At 32.9% G+C, this 19,159-nt stretch overlaps 1 protein-coding gene across 1 annotated transcript; it reads left to right on the forward strand.

Moving 5' to 3' along the window:
- The first annotated feature begins 346 nt into the window (after positions 1–346).
- Positions 347–15,564, forward strand: LOC147071704 (zinc metalloproteinase nas-13-like). Its single transcript, XM_085946512.1, has 7 exons — positions 347–424; positions 2,574–2,724; positions 3,847–4,044; positions 5,807–5,916; positions 9,816–10,020; positions 12,689–12,825; positions 15,395–15,564. Exons 2-7 carry the CDS (start codon positions 2,586–2,588, stop codon positions 15,476–15,478), a joined length of 873 nt encoding a protein of 290 aa, XP_085802638.1. The 5' UTR covers positions 347–424; positions 2,574–2,585; the 3' UTR covers positions 15,479–15,564.
- The last annotated feature ends 3,595 nt before the right edge of the window (positions 15,565–19,159 follow it).

Consider the following 19,159-nt stretch of genomic DNA (forward strand, 5'->3'; position numbering starts at 1 on the left):
TTCCACGAGAATTAGTTGTTAGACATTTGATTAACCCACCATTTCAATCTAAAAAACACATTTTGATTTTTTTTTAAATAACATGTGAATTTGATTGTACAAACGGTACTAGCATCTGTTTCTGTATACTGCAATTTATCGTAAATACATAACACGACGCGAAAATAAAACTATGCAATTATTGACTTAAGATAAATTTAATGTTCTCAGTTAATTGGTAAAATTAGTTTGAAAGTGTAATAAAATAGTGTAGTAAAAAAATATAATAAATGTATCGAATTGTTATTAAAACGATATTTCTACGTAAATCCCACAGTACTTAGTTCAGTATTAAATTTATAATAGTGTGAAACTGAGCTGTGAATAATTTATAAACCCAGGATTATTAATGTATCCGTCATTTTACGAAATACAAATTATTTAGGTATATTTTCTCTCTAAAATCTGTCATATGCGTTAAGCGTCAATGACATTGCGCTACTTTACGAGCTGCTTGTTGGCGAATTTAGAATCTGCCTGTAAAGTCGCCCAATGTCATCATCGAACAAGCTAACAGGCACATTGTAAACAATCTACCGAGAAAAGTTGAAAGCCGGTCAACTTTCTACGCTACATGCCGGCGTGTGGGCCTACTGCGTCTGCACAGTAGAGCGATGGTAGCGACTTCCTGGTAAAAAAACGACATTTACCGTTTTGACGTTAATGGAAACATTATTCGGCAAGCATTTTACGTTCATTTACGTTCCACTTCATAGTGCTAGAGCCCGATAAAAGTAAACAACGACACAATATTATGATTTCAACTCGCTAGCTTATGTCTATTATCTATGCAATTACGCTCTGTCAAAATATTCGCTGGCTTGTCGCTTCTCAGCGAATGGAATGTTTTGTGTGTCATCATTACAATCGCAGTAGCTGAATCGCCCGCTTTTAAATTCGCCAACAAACAGCTTGTAAAGTAGGTCAATGTCTTTGACGCTTAAGACTGAATATTTTTTTTTTACAAAAATGCAAAATTTATTCAATAATCAAATTTCAGTGTTCTGTTGCCTATTTGTTGTTTCGAATTTAATGGTATGTAATATCAGACGATGGCAATATGTATATTGAATTCTTGTGATTTAAATGTTGTTCGTACTAAGAAATAACATACGCTATGTAGCCAATTGAAAATGTCTGTAAGGACGAAACTGGTCTTGTTTATAATATAACAATTGTGAAAATAAGACGTACATAAGTTAAATAAAAGTGTTTGTTCTTTCTTATTATGTTTTCCATCAAGTATAGTGATATAAAATGATGATTCTGTCATAACATGATATTGTTATATTTCGCGCCCAGTTTAATAAGCCGATATTTACAAATTTTTATAAGTTATATTATATACCTAAATGACATTTTTGTGCAACTGGTTGGTTTTAACGTTTTTTTCTGTTTTTTCTATTAGCTGATGAGCCAAAATATATTTTACATATTACTCTAATTTATATAATCGGCTTATGTATGTGATCAGTGTTTTAAACAATTCTGACGAATAATTTTGAAACGTTTTAGTAGTTATAGATCATTCCTAGGCTTAGGATGTTTAGGTGCTAAAAATGAATAATAAGTACCTAAAATATGTAGATATAATTGGAAAATATGTGATTAAAATTTCATAATTATGAAATTCGAAAATAAATTGACATTCTTAAGGGCCCACATGCTCAGCGTAGGTCAAAATGGAGATTTTATGGTATTTTCAAAGGATAACCCTGGAATTTCCTTAAACGTTAGAGCTAGAGGTTTAAAAGAATACTATTTTATGTAATAAAAATACTTTATGCAGTCATCAAATGTTCAAAATAAATTTAAAAGACAATAAGGCTTCAAAATTATATAAATAGATTATCTACAACGTTTAAGGAATGTCCAGGACTATGCTCTGAAAATACAATAAAAGCTCCATTTTGACCTACGCTGAAAATGTGGGCCAAATATGCACACGTAAATAATGATTTATTTGTTCATATTATGTTTAAGTTCGAACGGGAAGAGAGTTCTTTTATTTTTATATAAAGCATCGGGCAATCCGAAATAAAAAACATTATGTTAAGAACTAAATTAATTAAAACTACTAAATGGTAGATAGATACTAATTAACTTACTAGTCTACTTTCTGTATCAAATCGTAACGAACGTCTATTTATGCCATTACTGAATGTTATTTCATTCGACAATGCGGTGCCCGATTGTCCCAATGCCAAAAAATTGCCAGTTGTCCCAGCAGAGATTTAGACCTGTAACTTATTGTTTTGGTTCTTGTCTGTTTAGTGGAAGCAAAGTTAGGTTAGGTTAGGTTATCATTCTTGAATTATTAATGAATTTTGCCGAAATCTTATATAAAAATTGCCACTGTTTCCGTTCCACGGCTTCCAATACCTTGTACTTGTAGACTTGTGCCATTGTTTTTTTTTTAATTTGACTCCTCATATTGTGTCCAAAATAGCCGAGATAATAATATAAGTATACAAAATGAGCAATTCATTTAAGAATACTTTATTTAAATTATGTATATTATAATTTATTTTCAGAACAATTAAAAAATGGCGACTATGGTGTATACAGCTTTGTTGTTGCTCGTTGGTGTAGCAACGGTATTAGGACGGGTGACTGGAAGAAATAGAGATGAAGTAGAGACGTTTAGAAGCTTTCTGGATAACTCGCAAACTGGCACTTTGGAAAGTAAGTAGCATTGATTAATTTCTAATTGTTTGCATAATAAATAATACTATATCATCGCATACGTGATTACGGGAAGCAAACACTGATTAAACACTTTGCGCTTTAGGCACAGTGGAAGGTCACTAAAAGGTCTAAGTAAAAGAGTAAAAGAGAGATCCAAAAACTTAGAGTAGCACAACGTGGTATGGAGAGGTGCATTCTGGGCATAACGCGAAAGGACAAAAAGAGGAATGAGTGGATAAGGAAGCAGACAAGGGTTTGCGATGTAATAGAGTTCATTAAAAGCCTCAAATGGAGATGGGCTGCACACATAGCTCGAAGAAAAGACAATCGCTGGACAAATGTAGTCATCCAGTCGTATCCTAGAGGTACAAAACGTCCACAAAATAGACCTAGAGGCCGCTGGATCGATGAAATGATAAAGTTCTGCGGAAGTACGTAGCAGCGCAACGCACAGGACCGAGAGAAGTGGAATCAACTTGGAGAGGCCTTTATGTAGCAGTGGATAGATTCAAGCTGATGATGATGATTTATCTTCACTTGTTATCATGTCATTATTTTATGATACAATATGTTTGTAAATTTAAATTAATAATGTGGAATGTTAATTTCTCAAAGATGTTTTACTTATGTATAATTTTCATATAAATATGTATGCTACCCAATGAATGTATATCGAAGAGTTATTTTATTTCTAGCAAGAGGAGACTCTTTACAAAATCATATGTTGAAGAGGCCTTCATCCAGCAGTGGTCTATCTACTGCAGGCTAATGATGATGATGATATCATCGAAGTTTGGTCGATGGATAAATTTAAGTAAATTAGACTTACAATGTAATTCGTGGATAGTATTTATAATAGTTCTGAGTTCAAATTATCAAGATAATAAAAAATCGCTGTCTTTTTCATTGATAAAATAACCCACGTTTTGCGACATGCTGTATAATAAAGATGTTCATACTGATACCACTGATGATTTAGAACGAAATAGTTACCTACTTTTTAGAGACTTGGTAATAGGCAAAATATGGGTCACGAAAATCAATGTAAGTAAGTATACGGAAGTATACAAGTTTTTGAATGCATAGTTGTAATAATTTGTAAATCTTATTTATTTTTAGAACCCCTAAGCCCTGAGATGGAGAAACTTCAAAATGAATGGGAGAGAAGTGGAAAATTCGAAGGCGATATCATTCTCACCAAAAGGCAGAAAAACAATTTGGTCAATCAATTCCTCGGAAATAAAAACGCCATTATCGGAGCTTCACATCTTTGGCCAGCAAAAACACTAGTCTATGAAATCTACTCATCATATTTTAGTAAGTATTAAAATAATAGCCATTAAATCATAGATAAGTTTAGATACTTTATATGGTAGAAGAATGTTTGTTGTCTACCATGGCTTGGTTAGTTTGGGTTAGGTTAGAATGAACATGAATTAAAAAAAAAAAACTAACCAAAACCATTTGCAAATTGTACTCTTAAGAGTAATGAAAACAAATAAGTATGACTGATAAAGTTTAGTGTGCACTATTTATGTCGGATCTTAACAGCCTACCTCCACCCCTCGGCACTGAAACATACTAATAATAAAAGTATACATCTATGAAATTTTGCCTTTTTGACCACGAAAATTGTAATATAATTAATTACTTACAACAATTGTTTTTTTTTTATGAAACTTGCACTGCTTAATTATAGTACTTTGCTGATAGTTATCAATTGAATTTATTATATCTTAATCTCGAAATTGTCAAACAATTTAACGCAATGTTGATAAAGTTTAAAATATAGTATAGTAAAGTATGAAATCATGAGGTGCAGGTAGGCGTGTATTATACGCCTAGATGCAACCCTAGGCTATATCATTAATTTGTATAAAAAAATCAAATCGAATCAGTCTATTTCTTCACTCTATGTTGTTGTCCGTTTTTATTTCTGTGTTTCACGCGAACGAACTATGTAAATAAAAAAATCAATTCTGATGAATACATTACCTATGCTTTAAAGAAACAAAAATAATTAAAACAAAATAAGCTGTTACCGGAGTCTATTAACACAATGCCTACGGGCCCTTTAATAAATTTTGTAATTAACGTGTTAATTTGCATTTGAAAAGTAATTAGCAAAAAACAATTTTGTGCGGCCCGTAAGCTATGGGTTTATTACAGTGGATTAGGTCGATGAAAACGTACGCGATTCATCTGTGTCTCATATAGCACATGATAATTGTAATCTCATTATTGTATTCGACTAAAACTCATCTTTTCCATACAGCGGTTATAATCGATTCAGAAGTGCCCATGATGAATTAATAAAAAATCAAATTTTAATATATTTTTTGAATTATTTACCAACTCAACATTCACAAAATTTATTTATTTATTGATATATAATTTTATTCATAAATAATACTTACATAAATATAGCCTCAAATCTTGATACACAATCTTTACAATGAAAAATAAATATACACTCCAATATGAATAAAGTTTTATGAATATAAATTAACAGTGTAAAATGTTAGTCTCGAGAAATTTGTTTATAAACATATATATTTATTATAAAACAATATTGGTTATGTTTACAACCCGCGCTGTTTACTTGGTTGTATTGAACGACTAACTAAATGACACTATGCGCATGCGCATGTACCCCTGAGACCGAAATGAATATAGCCACAATAATAAATTATGTGTTGCATCGACGCGCGCACCTTCCGTCACACGCCAAACGTGTTACATCGGCGCGCGCAACTTTGTCACATGCCAAAAATACACTCTGATCTGTTTTCCCAAACGCGCCAAAAGAAATATAACTTCAAAAAATACACTATAACATATTTAAAATTATGGCAAAAAGTAAACTCGTAAAGACTTCTTAATATAATATACATTTTTAACAGATTTTACAATTACCTATGTAGGTACTGCTTTAAAGTGTGCACTGTTGTATTTTCACTATGATACTAATTTTGGCAATCGACTATTATAACCGTAGTGCTAAGGAAAGAATTTTGATAGCTCTAACCGTTAATGTTTAGGGACGTGATGATTTTGTAAATACTTCTATAATTTGCAGCCGCTGATCAGATAGCGGCCATTGAAGCAGGCCTCGCATCGATTGCCAGCAAATCCTGTATCATTGTCAGAAAGAGAAATTCGGCAGATATTGACTATGTCAGAATTGAGGTAAACATATTAAATTTTATCGTTTATATTATATAACGAAGTATTCACAAATCTACTGACTATTTATTAAATTTGACCATCATTATGCCCCAGTTTGGAACCGTAATGCAAATGCGGTAATATAAATATGTCGATACAATCAGTGATATCCCGTAGGCATGCCCCCCATATCTTGAAGCAGGCTAGGATCTTTGTCGGGCCCCCCTACCTATCGCCAACGTTAAAAGCAGTGCAAGGTTCTACAGTAGCTTTTCCAAATGGTGTGCACGGTAAAATTAAGGGTATTTAGTGTATTTTTCATATTAAATTTACATTCACTTGAATTATGGAGTTATCGAGAAATGACACACAATTAAAAATTTCATCGTACAACCATATATTTCAAAATATAACCATTATTGAAGAAAAATAGCACCACAGGCGAAATTTTTTAACTATTAAAGAAAATTTGTGACTCGCCACGCCGGGCCCCTCATGAGCCCGAGCCCCCAAGCTAGGGCCCTGTCAGCTCTCTCCTTGTGGGGGCCATGCCCGTAGGAATAAGTAGGACATGCGTGGCATAGGGGAGGCACACTATAGACGGTGGAAATTGAAGGAACGAATACAAATATGACAATATATAAAAGCGGTGCCGAAGCAGGCCATGGTATCGCTTCAATAATTAAAAAATAAAAAAAAGTCCTGCCGACATAAGTATCATTGTATTGAAATACACATTGTAGGTAAAAGTGGTGTATCGTATGGCCAAAATTGGGTGCCTCCAAACCTGCCAGTACTATTATAGACCTCCACATACCTAAAACCATCACTGTTTGAGAGTAAGTTTCATGGAAATGTCCTAATTATCGGTGGGTAGATGGCGTGTATGTGAATCTAAAGAATTTTGGTGTATTTGTCCGATTAAGATCGCCAAAAATAAATAAGTAGGAGCGTCTAACGCACAGAATAGGGGGGACATGCTCGTCGAAGGTCAAAATTGAGTTTTTATTGTATATTCAAACCATGATCCTGGACACTCCTTAAACGTTGTAGATAATCTATTTATATAATTTTAAAGCCTTATTATTCTTTATAGTTATTTTAAACATTTGATGACTGCATAAAGTATTTTTGTAACATAAAATAGTATTTTTTTAAACCTCTCGCTCTAATGTTTTAGAATATAGTCATATTTCGGTACATAACTGTGCAGTGGTGTTAAGATTTTTTACGTTTATTAATTTTTAAACGCATTTATGAAACCATTAGTATAATTTATTACGAGATAATTTTAGTAAAATATTCACGATAAAAAATTATATTGATAATCTCTGTGATCCCAAATTTTACAAGAATTAGGCATTTTATTATTCAAAAAAGCGGCAAGATTAACACATTTGAAGATGATTCTAAAGATATTTATTATAAGCTATGTCTTTGATCATTCAAGTGTGATAAACATCTTATGAATAATCATTGCTTTATAATAATTATTGACCTAAGAATAAGGTAGTGTTTTTTTGAAATACGATATTTCTTTTGTCATTCCCTAGTGGTTAAGCTACAACATACGGCCGTAGCCATAAATTGACAAATTAAAATTAAAGTAAGGAGTAAAATTATGTTAACGCGCGTGTTTGAACATGTACCTAACCGATTTTTTTTTTATTTTTTTTTAAACGGTACATGTTCAAACACGCGCGTCAATATTATTTTACTCCCTACTTTAATTATAGTTTGTCAATTTATGGCTACGGCCGTATGTTGTAGCTTAACCACTGGGGAATGACAAAAGAAATGGCGTATTTCAAAAAAACACTACCTTATTCTTAGGTCAATAATTATTATAAAGCAATCATTATTCATAAGATGTTTATCACACTTGGATGGTCAACAACATAGCTTATAATAAATATCTTTAGAATCATCTTTAAATGTGTTAATCTTGCCGATTTTTTGAATAATAAAATGCCTAATTCTTGTAAAATTTGGGATCACAGAGATTATCAATATAATTTTTTATCGTAAATATTTCATTATAATAATGTCGATATAAATATACTGATAGTTTTATAAATGCGTTTAAAAATTAAAAAACGTAAAAAATCTTAACACCACTGCACATTTATGTACCGAAATATGACTATATTCTAAAACATTAGAGCGAGAGGTTTAAAAGAATACTATTTTATGTAACAAAAATACTTTATTTTATGCAGTCATCAAATGTTTAAAATAACTTTAAAGGATAATAAGGCTTCCAAATTATACAACGTTTAAGGAGTGTCCAGGATCATGGTTTGAAAATACAATAAAAACTCAATTTTGACCTTCGACGAGCACGTGGGCCGTTAAGGACGGCACTGGATATAGTGGTTAATTCAATAATGCGAATTATATTTTTCCGAACTCATTTTCTTCTAACGATATCAATGCAATCCCTGTCAATCCGAAGAAAGGGAAGAACTACTCAAGTCGGTTCAACCAGCTGTTGGGCCCATCGTTCCGTCCGAATTGGTCTCCACAAAGGAGAATTTGGTTGCATTTATAAAATTTGCGGCGTCATACTGCCAACGTGAATATCTCTTCACTTGAATGTTCGGCAATTGTATTAGATTTAATTACTGACTACAATTTTTAATATTGTCTCTACGTGTTCTTAATTTAAAGTCATGTATATTCAGCCAAAGCACATTTAAGTGCATGGTGATTTCAGTCTTGGGTAACTGCTCCTGAGACCTTCCCAGTCATAAAAAAAATTATGCTTTACATCCATACGTAGGGTCACCGTGATAAGCCCGATTCAAACCGGGTGTGGTGCGGGGCGGTTTGGTTGGTGGGACCATTAACTCCAATGTCAACCTGAAGAGTGATTGTTCTTTTAAAACATTTTTGAAAAATTGTTTTGTCACCTTTAAAACCACTTATTATAGGTAAGTACTGTATTTTAAAGATATTTTTTTTCAAAACACGGCGCACTAACAAAAATATGTTTTGCAGAAAAAGATGAATGCAAAAAAATGTATGATTTAAATTGGATATGTGATCTGGGAAAACAGATTTTACATTAAAATTAATCGTGTTGAATTTACAACTGTAAAAGGAACAAATGATACAACATTGAAGATATTGTTCCAATGTATATCTATGCTATCCAATGACGTTATTAATGGACAACGCACTCAGAACAGTAGCTAGCAAGTAAATTCGCGCATAGCGACATTCGCACATGTATAAGTAGACGTCACGTGACAAAATTTCGCAATTTCCATTATGCGATATCACGCATCGGGAATTTATAGCAATATCACCTTTATTGTAATAGCGTTAGAACAGTGTTTCTAGTGTCAATGTTCATTTGAGCGAGCGATATTGATATTAAAATATGAATTATGCCATTCGGCAGACCCGACAAAAAGCATCGAAATTTATAGCAATATCACCTTTATTGTAATGGCGTTAGAACAGCTGATTATGCCATTCGGCAGTCCCGACAAAAAAGTGAGTGTCATTTTTTTCCAGATGCTTCGTCCATATTAATGTCATTGATGCTATCCAAATGTGTTGAAAAAACTTTCTTTCATGCTTCGTGCGTTTGCTAAATAATTTAAAATGTTATAACAAAAATAACGTACCTATAAGGCTTTTTCTATTTATATTCTAAATTCGATTATGTTTTCCTTAACTTTAAACCAGACTATAGACTTTATCACTTTATAGGTATATTTTGATAAATAAAGAAGAAATTAGTGACGCAAAATCATCATAATACGTTATAGGTACTTCAATTAGGGAGACATAATATGTCATCGATCAAGAATCCTTATTGTCTATGATAAATCATCTCACCACTAATGTTTAATATTTAGTAATATTTTGTAATGTCAGACTAATTTAACTAATAAATGTTATCATTTTAGGGAAAATCGGACGGTTGCTACTCAAACGTTGGCAAGGTTGGTGGACTTCAGGTATTAAATTTAACACCAGCTGCAGTTGGAACCGGATGCTTCACAGCTGGCACCATTGTCCATGAGTTTCTTCATGCATTAGGATTCTACCACATGCAGAGCTCTTGGGACAGAGACTATTACGTCAGCATTATATGGGATAAAATACAGAGTGGTGAGTACAACTAGGCCCTAGAATTATGCCCGCCGCGGTCAATTTTTCGGGTACGTCTTAATTATGTTATCTTCTTCCATCTTTCTCTACGTTGTGAATGGCTTTTGTAATGAGCCTGAAATTCATAGAAAGGAGGAATGAGATATGGACATATTATATATACCTCGGTTAAAAAAGATACAATCGATAAGAACTGCGAGTTTATTTGCCGCATGCAATATATTAGAACTATAGCTGTAAGTATCTGATAAACTTCTTTATTCCCTAAGATGTTGAATAAACCATTTTCTATAGAGGTGGAGTCAAGATATATATGAAAGTGGAGATGAAAAAGAACCACAAGTGTACCGGTGGACTTAATATACTAATTTTTATACACACAATGCAGACTCATAAAAGCATTTTTTTTGTTTTAAAGAAAATACTACTAAACTAAAACTAGCTCCAGATACTTTGATAGGAAAGCCACAGAAAGCTTCATCTGGCACAAAAGTGTTTCATATCTTTGTTTCTTATACCAACTATCGACCAAAATATATCGGTACGACGCGTACAAACTATTTGAAAGTTAAAAGTTAAAATAAATTTAGAAAAAAATACGACGCCCAGCGGATTCGAATTCGCGCCCCTGGGATTTGGGACCATGTGCCCTACCAAAGAAGCTATGTGCATCCTATCTAATTGCGACGTCCTATCTATTTTTTACTTTTTCTTGTTTGTCCAATATTTTTAACTAACTTCCCGACTAGCTAGACATTTGAAACTTCTAGAATATACCATAACACGACAGGAATGCATTTTTTAAACACTTTTGGCCATCTTTAAGCAGAATTGAATTAATTTTCAGTTAATTCTGTTTTGTATGTTTCGAAAAAAATCGTTAAAAGTAATATTTACTACTCACTATTATTGATTGCTAAGTGGGTCCAAGCAACTCATTATTAATATATACGTGTGTTACTATGGAAATCAATATGAAATGTCAAAATGACATGTCAGTATTCTGTATTTATAAATGCATATAATTGTCTGATATGATTCTAATATTATGATTCAACAGAGAATTTAAAAACGTGGTAAGTATATAAAAAGTTCTTTTTATATTGTAATTATTTACCATATGTACTCTTAAATTTAGCAATAAATATCAAATTAATGTTTTTAATAAAATTGGAACATTACACAATGATCGACGAACAACGAGTAATTTTTTGATCTCAATGTTATACGGTCATCTTTTTCCGGAAGACATCTCACGGTGAAGTGTTATACGTACAATTTACATGTAACCCTTGCTGAAAATATACCTAAACTACACACATTAGCTATTAAAACAAAAATAACGAATCGTAATGTTTATGAACGTAGAATTAAGTTTGTCAGTGAAGGCTGTTCTTGTAAAATGGCCGCCAGAACGCAGTTATCGAGTCCATTTTCTCTTACATGTCTCGGCGACCAGTTTATAATTAATATTGTACCGCCTTCTTCTGATTACGCAATGGTACTATGGTTTCGCTGTTTATTTTTTCAAAAATTTTAAACGATTCTAAACACTTTTTTGGACATTTGAACTAAGTAGTTGGTGATATATCAATATTATAAAGATGTCATTCATTATACAGTTGAACTTGGTTATTACGATGAAAATGGGACCGACTGAATTTGCTCGTTATAAGCATTACTCGTTATATATTTTTCGCGCCACGTTCTATTTAAGCATAGAACATAAAAAATCTGAAAACCATCGTAAAAATCCCCGAAACAAGCATGGCATTCATAAACTACAAAAGAAGTTGTTTATTGTAATGAAGTGCTAAGCCACCGGCACTGGTAGTGATATGTATGGGTTTACGGAGGGTGTTGATTAATACTTTTACACTTATTAAAAACACTGATTCAGAGACATTAAGTATATTTAGCTTGACAAGTAACAATTAATTACTAACAACATTTGTAAAGGCGCGCCATGGCACGAAAAAGGTAGCGAATCGTATTTGGAGGCGACGTAAGGGCTGAAGGGTAGGTAGCCGACTGACCGTACCTACCCTCGATCCTTCGTTTGTCTAGAAACAGATAACGGTAACGTACTTTTTGTTTGTTTCGCTGTGCATCATCGTTTAGCCTTGACTCATTTACAGTTACAATAATATTATCATTATATTCTCAACTCTGTCGATTAGAGGATTGTTGATGGGGGATTTAGGCATTATGATATTAGGTACCTACTGACTTCACAAAGCTTGGATTATTTACATGCAATTTCAACCATATGCGTGGATACTTTTTCAATGTTGTCGGCGAAAATACCAATTAGGACTTAAGGATTAAGACACTTAACTAGTGTCATAAACGTAATCCGATCCCGGCGGCATTGGTCTAGTTAACTGCCCGGTCGGATTTTATTACTTAGGGTCGAAAATGTTGTATTTAAACGATTGACACATCAATGGTTTTGCTCGATATACCCGAGAAGTAGCTCGTTATAAAAGTTAATAAATATATGGAAAAATCATAAACTAAAATGTCAACGAATGTTTTCTCATTACATCCGAGATCTCGCTATTTCCATGATCGTAATAACCATGTTCGACTGTACTTCAATAGGTAGTCATTATTGTAACGCAATGTATCGTTTTTATTTATTTATATATTTGTTTATCTGTTTAAGGTGCATCCGGTAATTTCTACAAGTATGACTCTACCCAAGTGTCCAACTTAGGAATACTCTATGACTATGGAAGTGTGATGCATTACTCGGAATACGGATTCAGTATTGATGGAAATAAGACCATTGTTCCTCTTTACGTAAATATGTTATTTTAATATTTTTAATTGATTATGAAGAGGATGGTACCTACTCAACGCTCGTCTAGGGATTGCAATACCGGTATTTTTAAACTGGTATTCAATTACTTATCGATACCAAAATACCGGTTTCAAAGATCTAAAATACTGGTATTTTCGGTATTAAGAAAGCTTAAGAAAAATTAAGAATATTGAATCATTATTTTTTTTTCAAATTACGATTTAATTTTAAATTCCAATATAAAGTTTTATTGATGATATTGGTGCGCGGATTGTGCAAATGACGCGTGCCGAACGAAATATAATTTATCATAAAACTTTAACATGCGTCCATTTAATGTTATGTTTATTGTTATATTAGTAATAATAATAGTAGATTCATTGACATGTTTTCTTTTTCAAGTACATACGTAAAGTTTTTAGTCATCTTTACACGATTTAAGAATATATTCCTCCGACGCCATGACAAAACAAATTCACATTCAGTCTCCGATTGGCGACTGGTGCGAAATTTCGTCGCACCTACTATTGAAAATTATTTATTAATATAATGTTTGAGGCTTTCACGGTTGTTTTTTATCGTAGTATATTCTTGGGTTTTCACCGTGTCTCCTTCTTCCTTCTTTACTCGACGTTTCGGGCTCGTTGCAGAGGCCATTATCAAGAGATATGTTTTATGATGAAATGTAGTGTAGGTATGTGAATGTAAACGTTGCTCTTAGAATGTCAAAAGGAATCCGATTATCTAAGAATTTTTTCATGGAAAATTTTGAACAGACAGCTCTTGACACGTGTAGATTAAAACCTTCGTGCTGGTTACGGTATGTCGATGACACCTTTTTAATATGGCCTCATGGTATAGGAGCTCTAAATGAGTTTTTGGCCCATTTAAACAATCTACATTCGATGATTAAATTCACGATGGAGATTGAACAAAACGGAGCTCTACCATTTCTTGACGTGGAAGTTATCAGAAAATTGGATGGTTCTCTAGGACACAAAGTCTATCGGAAACCAACTCATACCAATCGTTATTTACATGCTTCTTCTCACCACCACCCTGCTCAAAAAATGGGTCTGATTTCGACTTTGATGACAAGAGCTCGGCGTATCTGCGAATCTTCGTATTTAAAATCCGAGATATCTCAAGTATCAAAGGCTCTTCAAGCAAACGGATATTCTCACAATATGATCCAAAAAGCCACCAGAAGCAAAATCAACCTTAATCCGGTCAGTCAGGAGGAAGAGATACAGTTCAAAGGTCGGGCCTATCTACCTTATATAAAAAACACCACCGATACTATTTCCAGGATACTTCGGAAACATAATATTGAAACAATATTCTCAACATCGACAAAGGTCCGAAATATGTTAAGACCAGTAAAGGACTCACAACCCTTGGACTCGGCAGGTGTATACCAGTTAAGCTGTCGTGGATGCCCAAAAAAGTATATAGGCCAGACCTCTAGAACAGTAAAGAAGCGTGTGAGTGAACACGAGAGAGCATACCGACTCAAACATTACACGATGTCGGCAATTGCCGAGCACTCGATGGATACAGGGCACAAATTTGACTTCGAGACCAAAATATTGGGTCGGAATAAAGGATATTTCGCACGATTGGTAAAGGAGGCCATTGAAATCCACAGAAACCCTGATAATATTAATAGGGATGATGGATTACGATTAAAAACGTCATGGCTTCCGGCACTATCAGCAAAATCTAATATTCGAGCCGGTATCCCCGGTCGTAATAATTGACAGATTACTCTGAGCAACGTTTGCTCTTAGATAATCGGATTCCTTTTGACATTCTAAGAGCAACGTTTACATTCACATACCTACACTACATTTCATTATAACATATCTCTTGATAATGGCCTCTGCAACGAGCCCGAAACGTCGAGTAAAGAAGGAAGAAGGAGACACGGTGAAAACCCAAGAATATACTACGATATTTATTAATACTTTCGACTGAAGGTACTTGATGGAATTTAAATTCTAATGGATTCAAGCTCTGTACTATTCCATTTAAGTCGTTTTTTGCGATCCGGGTTTCGCCTTTCGGCATCTTCAGGCGTCGTGTACACTCACCAAAGGCAAATACACACTGACAACGAACACCCTTAACTCTAGACCTTATATAGTAAATCGATACAATAAAGTAGGTAAAAACTCCATTACCTACCTATTTAGTCAGAAATTACAACAAAAAATACAATAAACAAATTATGAATAGCTGAAGTAAAAAACCTAATTAGTAAAAACCCTCTCTTATTAATAACAATACACTGGACAGCATATTATTATAATAAATCGTCAAACCAAATAATAGGTCAAAATTCTTTATAACAATAAAAATACTACACTCAAGAGGTGTAAATCGTCAATTCTAAGAAAAAAATATGGAATAGTACAGAGCTTGAATCCATTAGAATGAAAATTATTTGCCGTTTCACTGATGTATGCTCTTAATTCAATTAATACGTCAATGCGTTTACCACATTTGGAGTGAAATAAGTTTATTCTTATTTACTAGATTGTTGTGAATGTCTTTTCTTTTTTGCAGCCGACTGCTCTGACCATTGGACAACGCACTGGGCCAAGTTCGAGTGATATTACAAAATTAAAATTGTTATATTCCTGCCCGTGAAACAATATATCAATACTGAAACTGCACATAAATAACATGTAAACCAAACCACACAATAATGACAGTATAAATAATTGAACAAACCGAATAATATGTGTTTTCTTTGTTCCTTTTTACGATTGAATGTATTATTCAATACCTACTATAAATCTAATTAATGTTTTGAAGTTTCCCGAATGATGCCCAATGATAAATTAATAAATGCGCCTAAGTCATAACTCATAAGTCTATAAGCGCATACGTCCGCCATTCACCAAGATGGATGCCGTAGTAATTATATCATAGTGTACTACTTAGTGTTGATTACTAATACTATATTGCATATTGTGCAAAGCCTCTTATTTAGGAGAATTATCTCCTAATAAACCCTTGATATTAAGACTAGACTATAATTAGTGTAAGAGAAAAGAAGAAAGTGATTAAATTAGATGTAATTTAATTCCATTCAATTAAAATTTATTTATTTATTTACATACGGTGAACTTTACAAATTAAAAATTCAAGACGTTCACAACATGACATTAAAACAAAAAATATATAAATGTAGCAATCATATCACTAAAATAAGCATTAAATGAGTGACACACTTTAATATGTATGTTTTGTTGCCAAAACAAAACAATAAAGCGATAATAAGTCAGCATTTCCTCAATCATAACTAGATCAGTCAGGTATATTGTTATTATTTATTAATTGCGACGATATCTGTTGTAAACTGCATCTGTATAAATTGGAAGGGCAATGCATCAATCCTCATTCATTCACGCATCGAGTCAACATAGTCAAGCAAACCACCTTGTACGAAAAAGCAAGGACATGGATTAATAATTCCAATGAATTCAATCTCTTGATCACATCGATCTCACCAGTACATCAGTATCCGCGAATATAATCTCACGCCGTCATTTTTATTATTGTATTCTGGTTCCAGTATTCTGGTCTCTCTCCTCTGAACATCTAAGTAAACCACGACTTCATCTCCTCCACCTCACCTACTGCTAAATAAGCAATATTAGTAAAAGAAAAGTACAAAAATTATAAATTATACGGAAGTACGCTGAATGAGCTAAGTAGACCCTATTTTGAGAATTTATAAAACAACGTCCGCCAATACCTACTCATCGTCACGTAGGTGGAATATATCAACATCCGAAGCGATTTGGTCAAACATGGTTATTGTCCTACCAATTGGCATCACCAATGATAGGTTAGTTATGTACCTCGGGAGAACAAACAACTGATTTGTTGATCCACGATGCATTTTAGCTCGATCAATTTAGATCCATAATCTGTTAGAATGATAGTACAAATTTTAATCAATGAGCTTGTAAAGTATCCGATTAGAATAATATATTATGTTTGTAACCTTGAATAACATGCAATGTAAACTAAATATTTAATAGGTATTGATTTAATCAAATACATCGAATTGAGTAATGTTTGCTTTGTATAACTATAGATTAGATTTATCAACTGTGTAATATCTATATTTTATTAGATACGTATTAATAATCTCAGAAAAAAAACATTAATGCAACAAATCATTATATTCGTTAAAAATATTTAATTTAGAACAACATCAAAAACATACCTACTTCAAAAAAAATCGGTGTGTGTACTTATGTATGCGCGTTAGTAGTTATACTTCTTTGGCGTAACAAAACAAAAATATAACTTGTGATAAACTAGATTCTTTGACTAGCTCTTAATTATCTTGTTAACTTACACACTCAAGAAAAAGGACCGCTTATTGGAACGCCGTTGGTTTATTTCTTTACACTTATATTACTGATTATGGTTTCTCGTTGTTTTTTTTTTAATTACCTACTGTCACTCTAGCGTTTAATAATTTGTTTACGTAAGGAATTGCAAATGGCTGACAATAATAAATTCGCTGCCTAGAAACGGAACAATTCTAAATTATAATATTATACTGTATAATCGTCACGATTGCAGTGCCGCACCGTGGCGTAAAGGTAGTGCGTTCGGCTGATAACCGAACAATCGGTGGTTCGAATCCAATCGAGTGCGTTTTTTTTTTCATGTGAAAAAATAAATTATATGTTACATGTCACACGCCAAAAATACACTGTGATCTGATTTCTCAAACGCGCTAAAAGAAGTATAACTTCAAAAATATACTTACACCAAAGTTAAATAAAAAAAATGTAAATCTACACAATATAATACATATATTAAGTATTCTATATAATATTTATATTCTTTTGGAGAAGGTAGATTTCATTGTATAGAATCGGAGTTTCTCAGTTAGAAACACAATGTATTAACATTGTTTGTTTTAGGATGAACTACGATTAAAGTCTGTTTGTTCGCATAAAAAATTACTTTCGTGAGAACACATACTATTATTATTATCTACATTCATTTACCTCATTGTCACGTGGACACACCAAATAATCCTTGTTTACGTTTATTATCTGTATTTGAATATTTTATCCCCATGACACAAATTTTTAATTGTCTTGTTTTTATTTTTTTATACTGTTACTACTGTATACCAGGCATGCTCAATTTCAATTGGGCTGTGATATAATCGTACTATCCAGTATCAAAAATGGCAGTAATCTACTACACTTTCCTAATCTCATTCTACAGCTTAAATAAACGTATTAAATACAATTTGCCGTGAAAGTGATACGTATTGGTATTCGTTGCACTCATCGTCAAATTATTACCCTTCTGCGCGTCAACAAACGGAAATTATGCCTTAGTTTAAAGCGCGGGGATTCATTTTTCTCTTTCTCTTACTCCAGCAACAGGCTTTAAGTGATGCAATGGTACGAATCAAGTGATACAAGTTCAAGTGGAGTTCATTTGAAAACGACTTTTCAATAAACTGGTTAAGGAAATAAAATAATTATGAATGGTTGATGATTTCTCTTCAACATTTGAATGAAATCATAATAATTATTATTATTATATTACATTTTCACGACTCGATTTGAAAGGTGCGATCGACCAAAATCCAACCCGCGTTCGACATGCCTGCTGTATACATACAAACTAAAATACATCGAATGCATGGGTGGCCAACCCGCGTTTAAATAATATAAGGTAATAAAAATAATATCAAAAAATGCTGCCGCTAGATGTGCTAATTTTGCAAATTGAGATTCGATATTGGCTCAAGATTTAAAAAAGGACTGTGTACTTTTTGCTGCATTTGCAACGCCATTCTCCGTAGACATGAATTTATTACCGAGAAATTTACAAATGGAACATTGTGAAAGGAGAAATTCCACCAGGTTAGTTTGGAAGAGTTTATTTATTTATAAGAGGAAAACCTATTTGGACAAGGAGAAATGTCCTGCATTTTACAAACATGCTCTAATGATGACTTCACTATTAATTGGAAACACTTACACGTGTCTTAACTTTTTAGTCGAATGAAGCATATGAAATCCCGAGTGAAAACACGAATCACTGATGTGCATTTGGAAAACTGTTTCCGTGTAGGAACAACCTCACTCGATGCACTTAGTTCTGCCACACAAAATCAAACTTCTCACTAAAATTTATTATCTTGTTTATTTTTTATTGTTAAAAAAGTCTAATCTAATAAATATGTTTGATTCTCATTATTGTTTTATTTTATTAATATATACTTATTTCTTTTTTTTTAATATAATAATGTATAATAAAAAAAATCGGTTGTGCGGC

Source organism: Rhyacophila brunnea, unplaced genomic scaffold (assembly GCF_057557595.1).
Source record: "Rhyacophila brunnea isolate RB1 unplaced genomic scaffold, BYU_Rbru_1.0 scaffold_2, whole genome shotgun sequence".
Taxonomy (NCBI): Eukaryota; Metazoa; Arthropoda; class Insecta; order Trichoptera; family Rhyacophilidae; genus Rhyacophila; species Rhyacophila brunnea.

Coding starts and splice junctions, on each gene's coding strand:
- LOC147071704 (XM_085946512.1), top strand. CDS start 2,586: ATGGCGACTATGGTGTATACAGCTTTGTTGTTGCTCGTTGGTGTAGCA. Junction 2,725..3,846: donor GCAAACTGGCACTTTGGAAA/GTAAGTAGCATT, acceptor ATTTATTTTTAG/AACCCCTAAGCCCTGAGATG. Junction 10,021..12,688: donor ATGGGATAAAATACAGAGTG/GTGAGTACAACT, acceptor TATCTGTTTAAG/GTGCATCCGGTAATTTCTAC.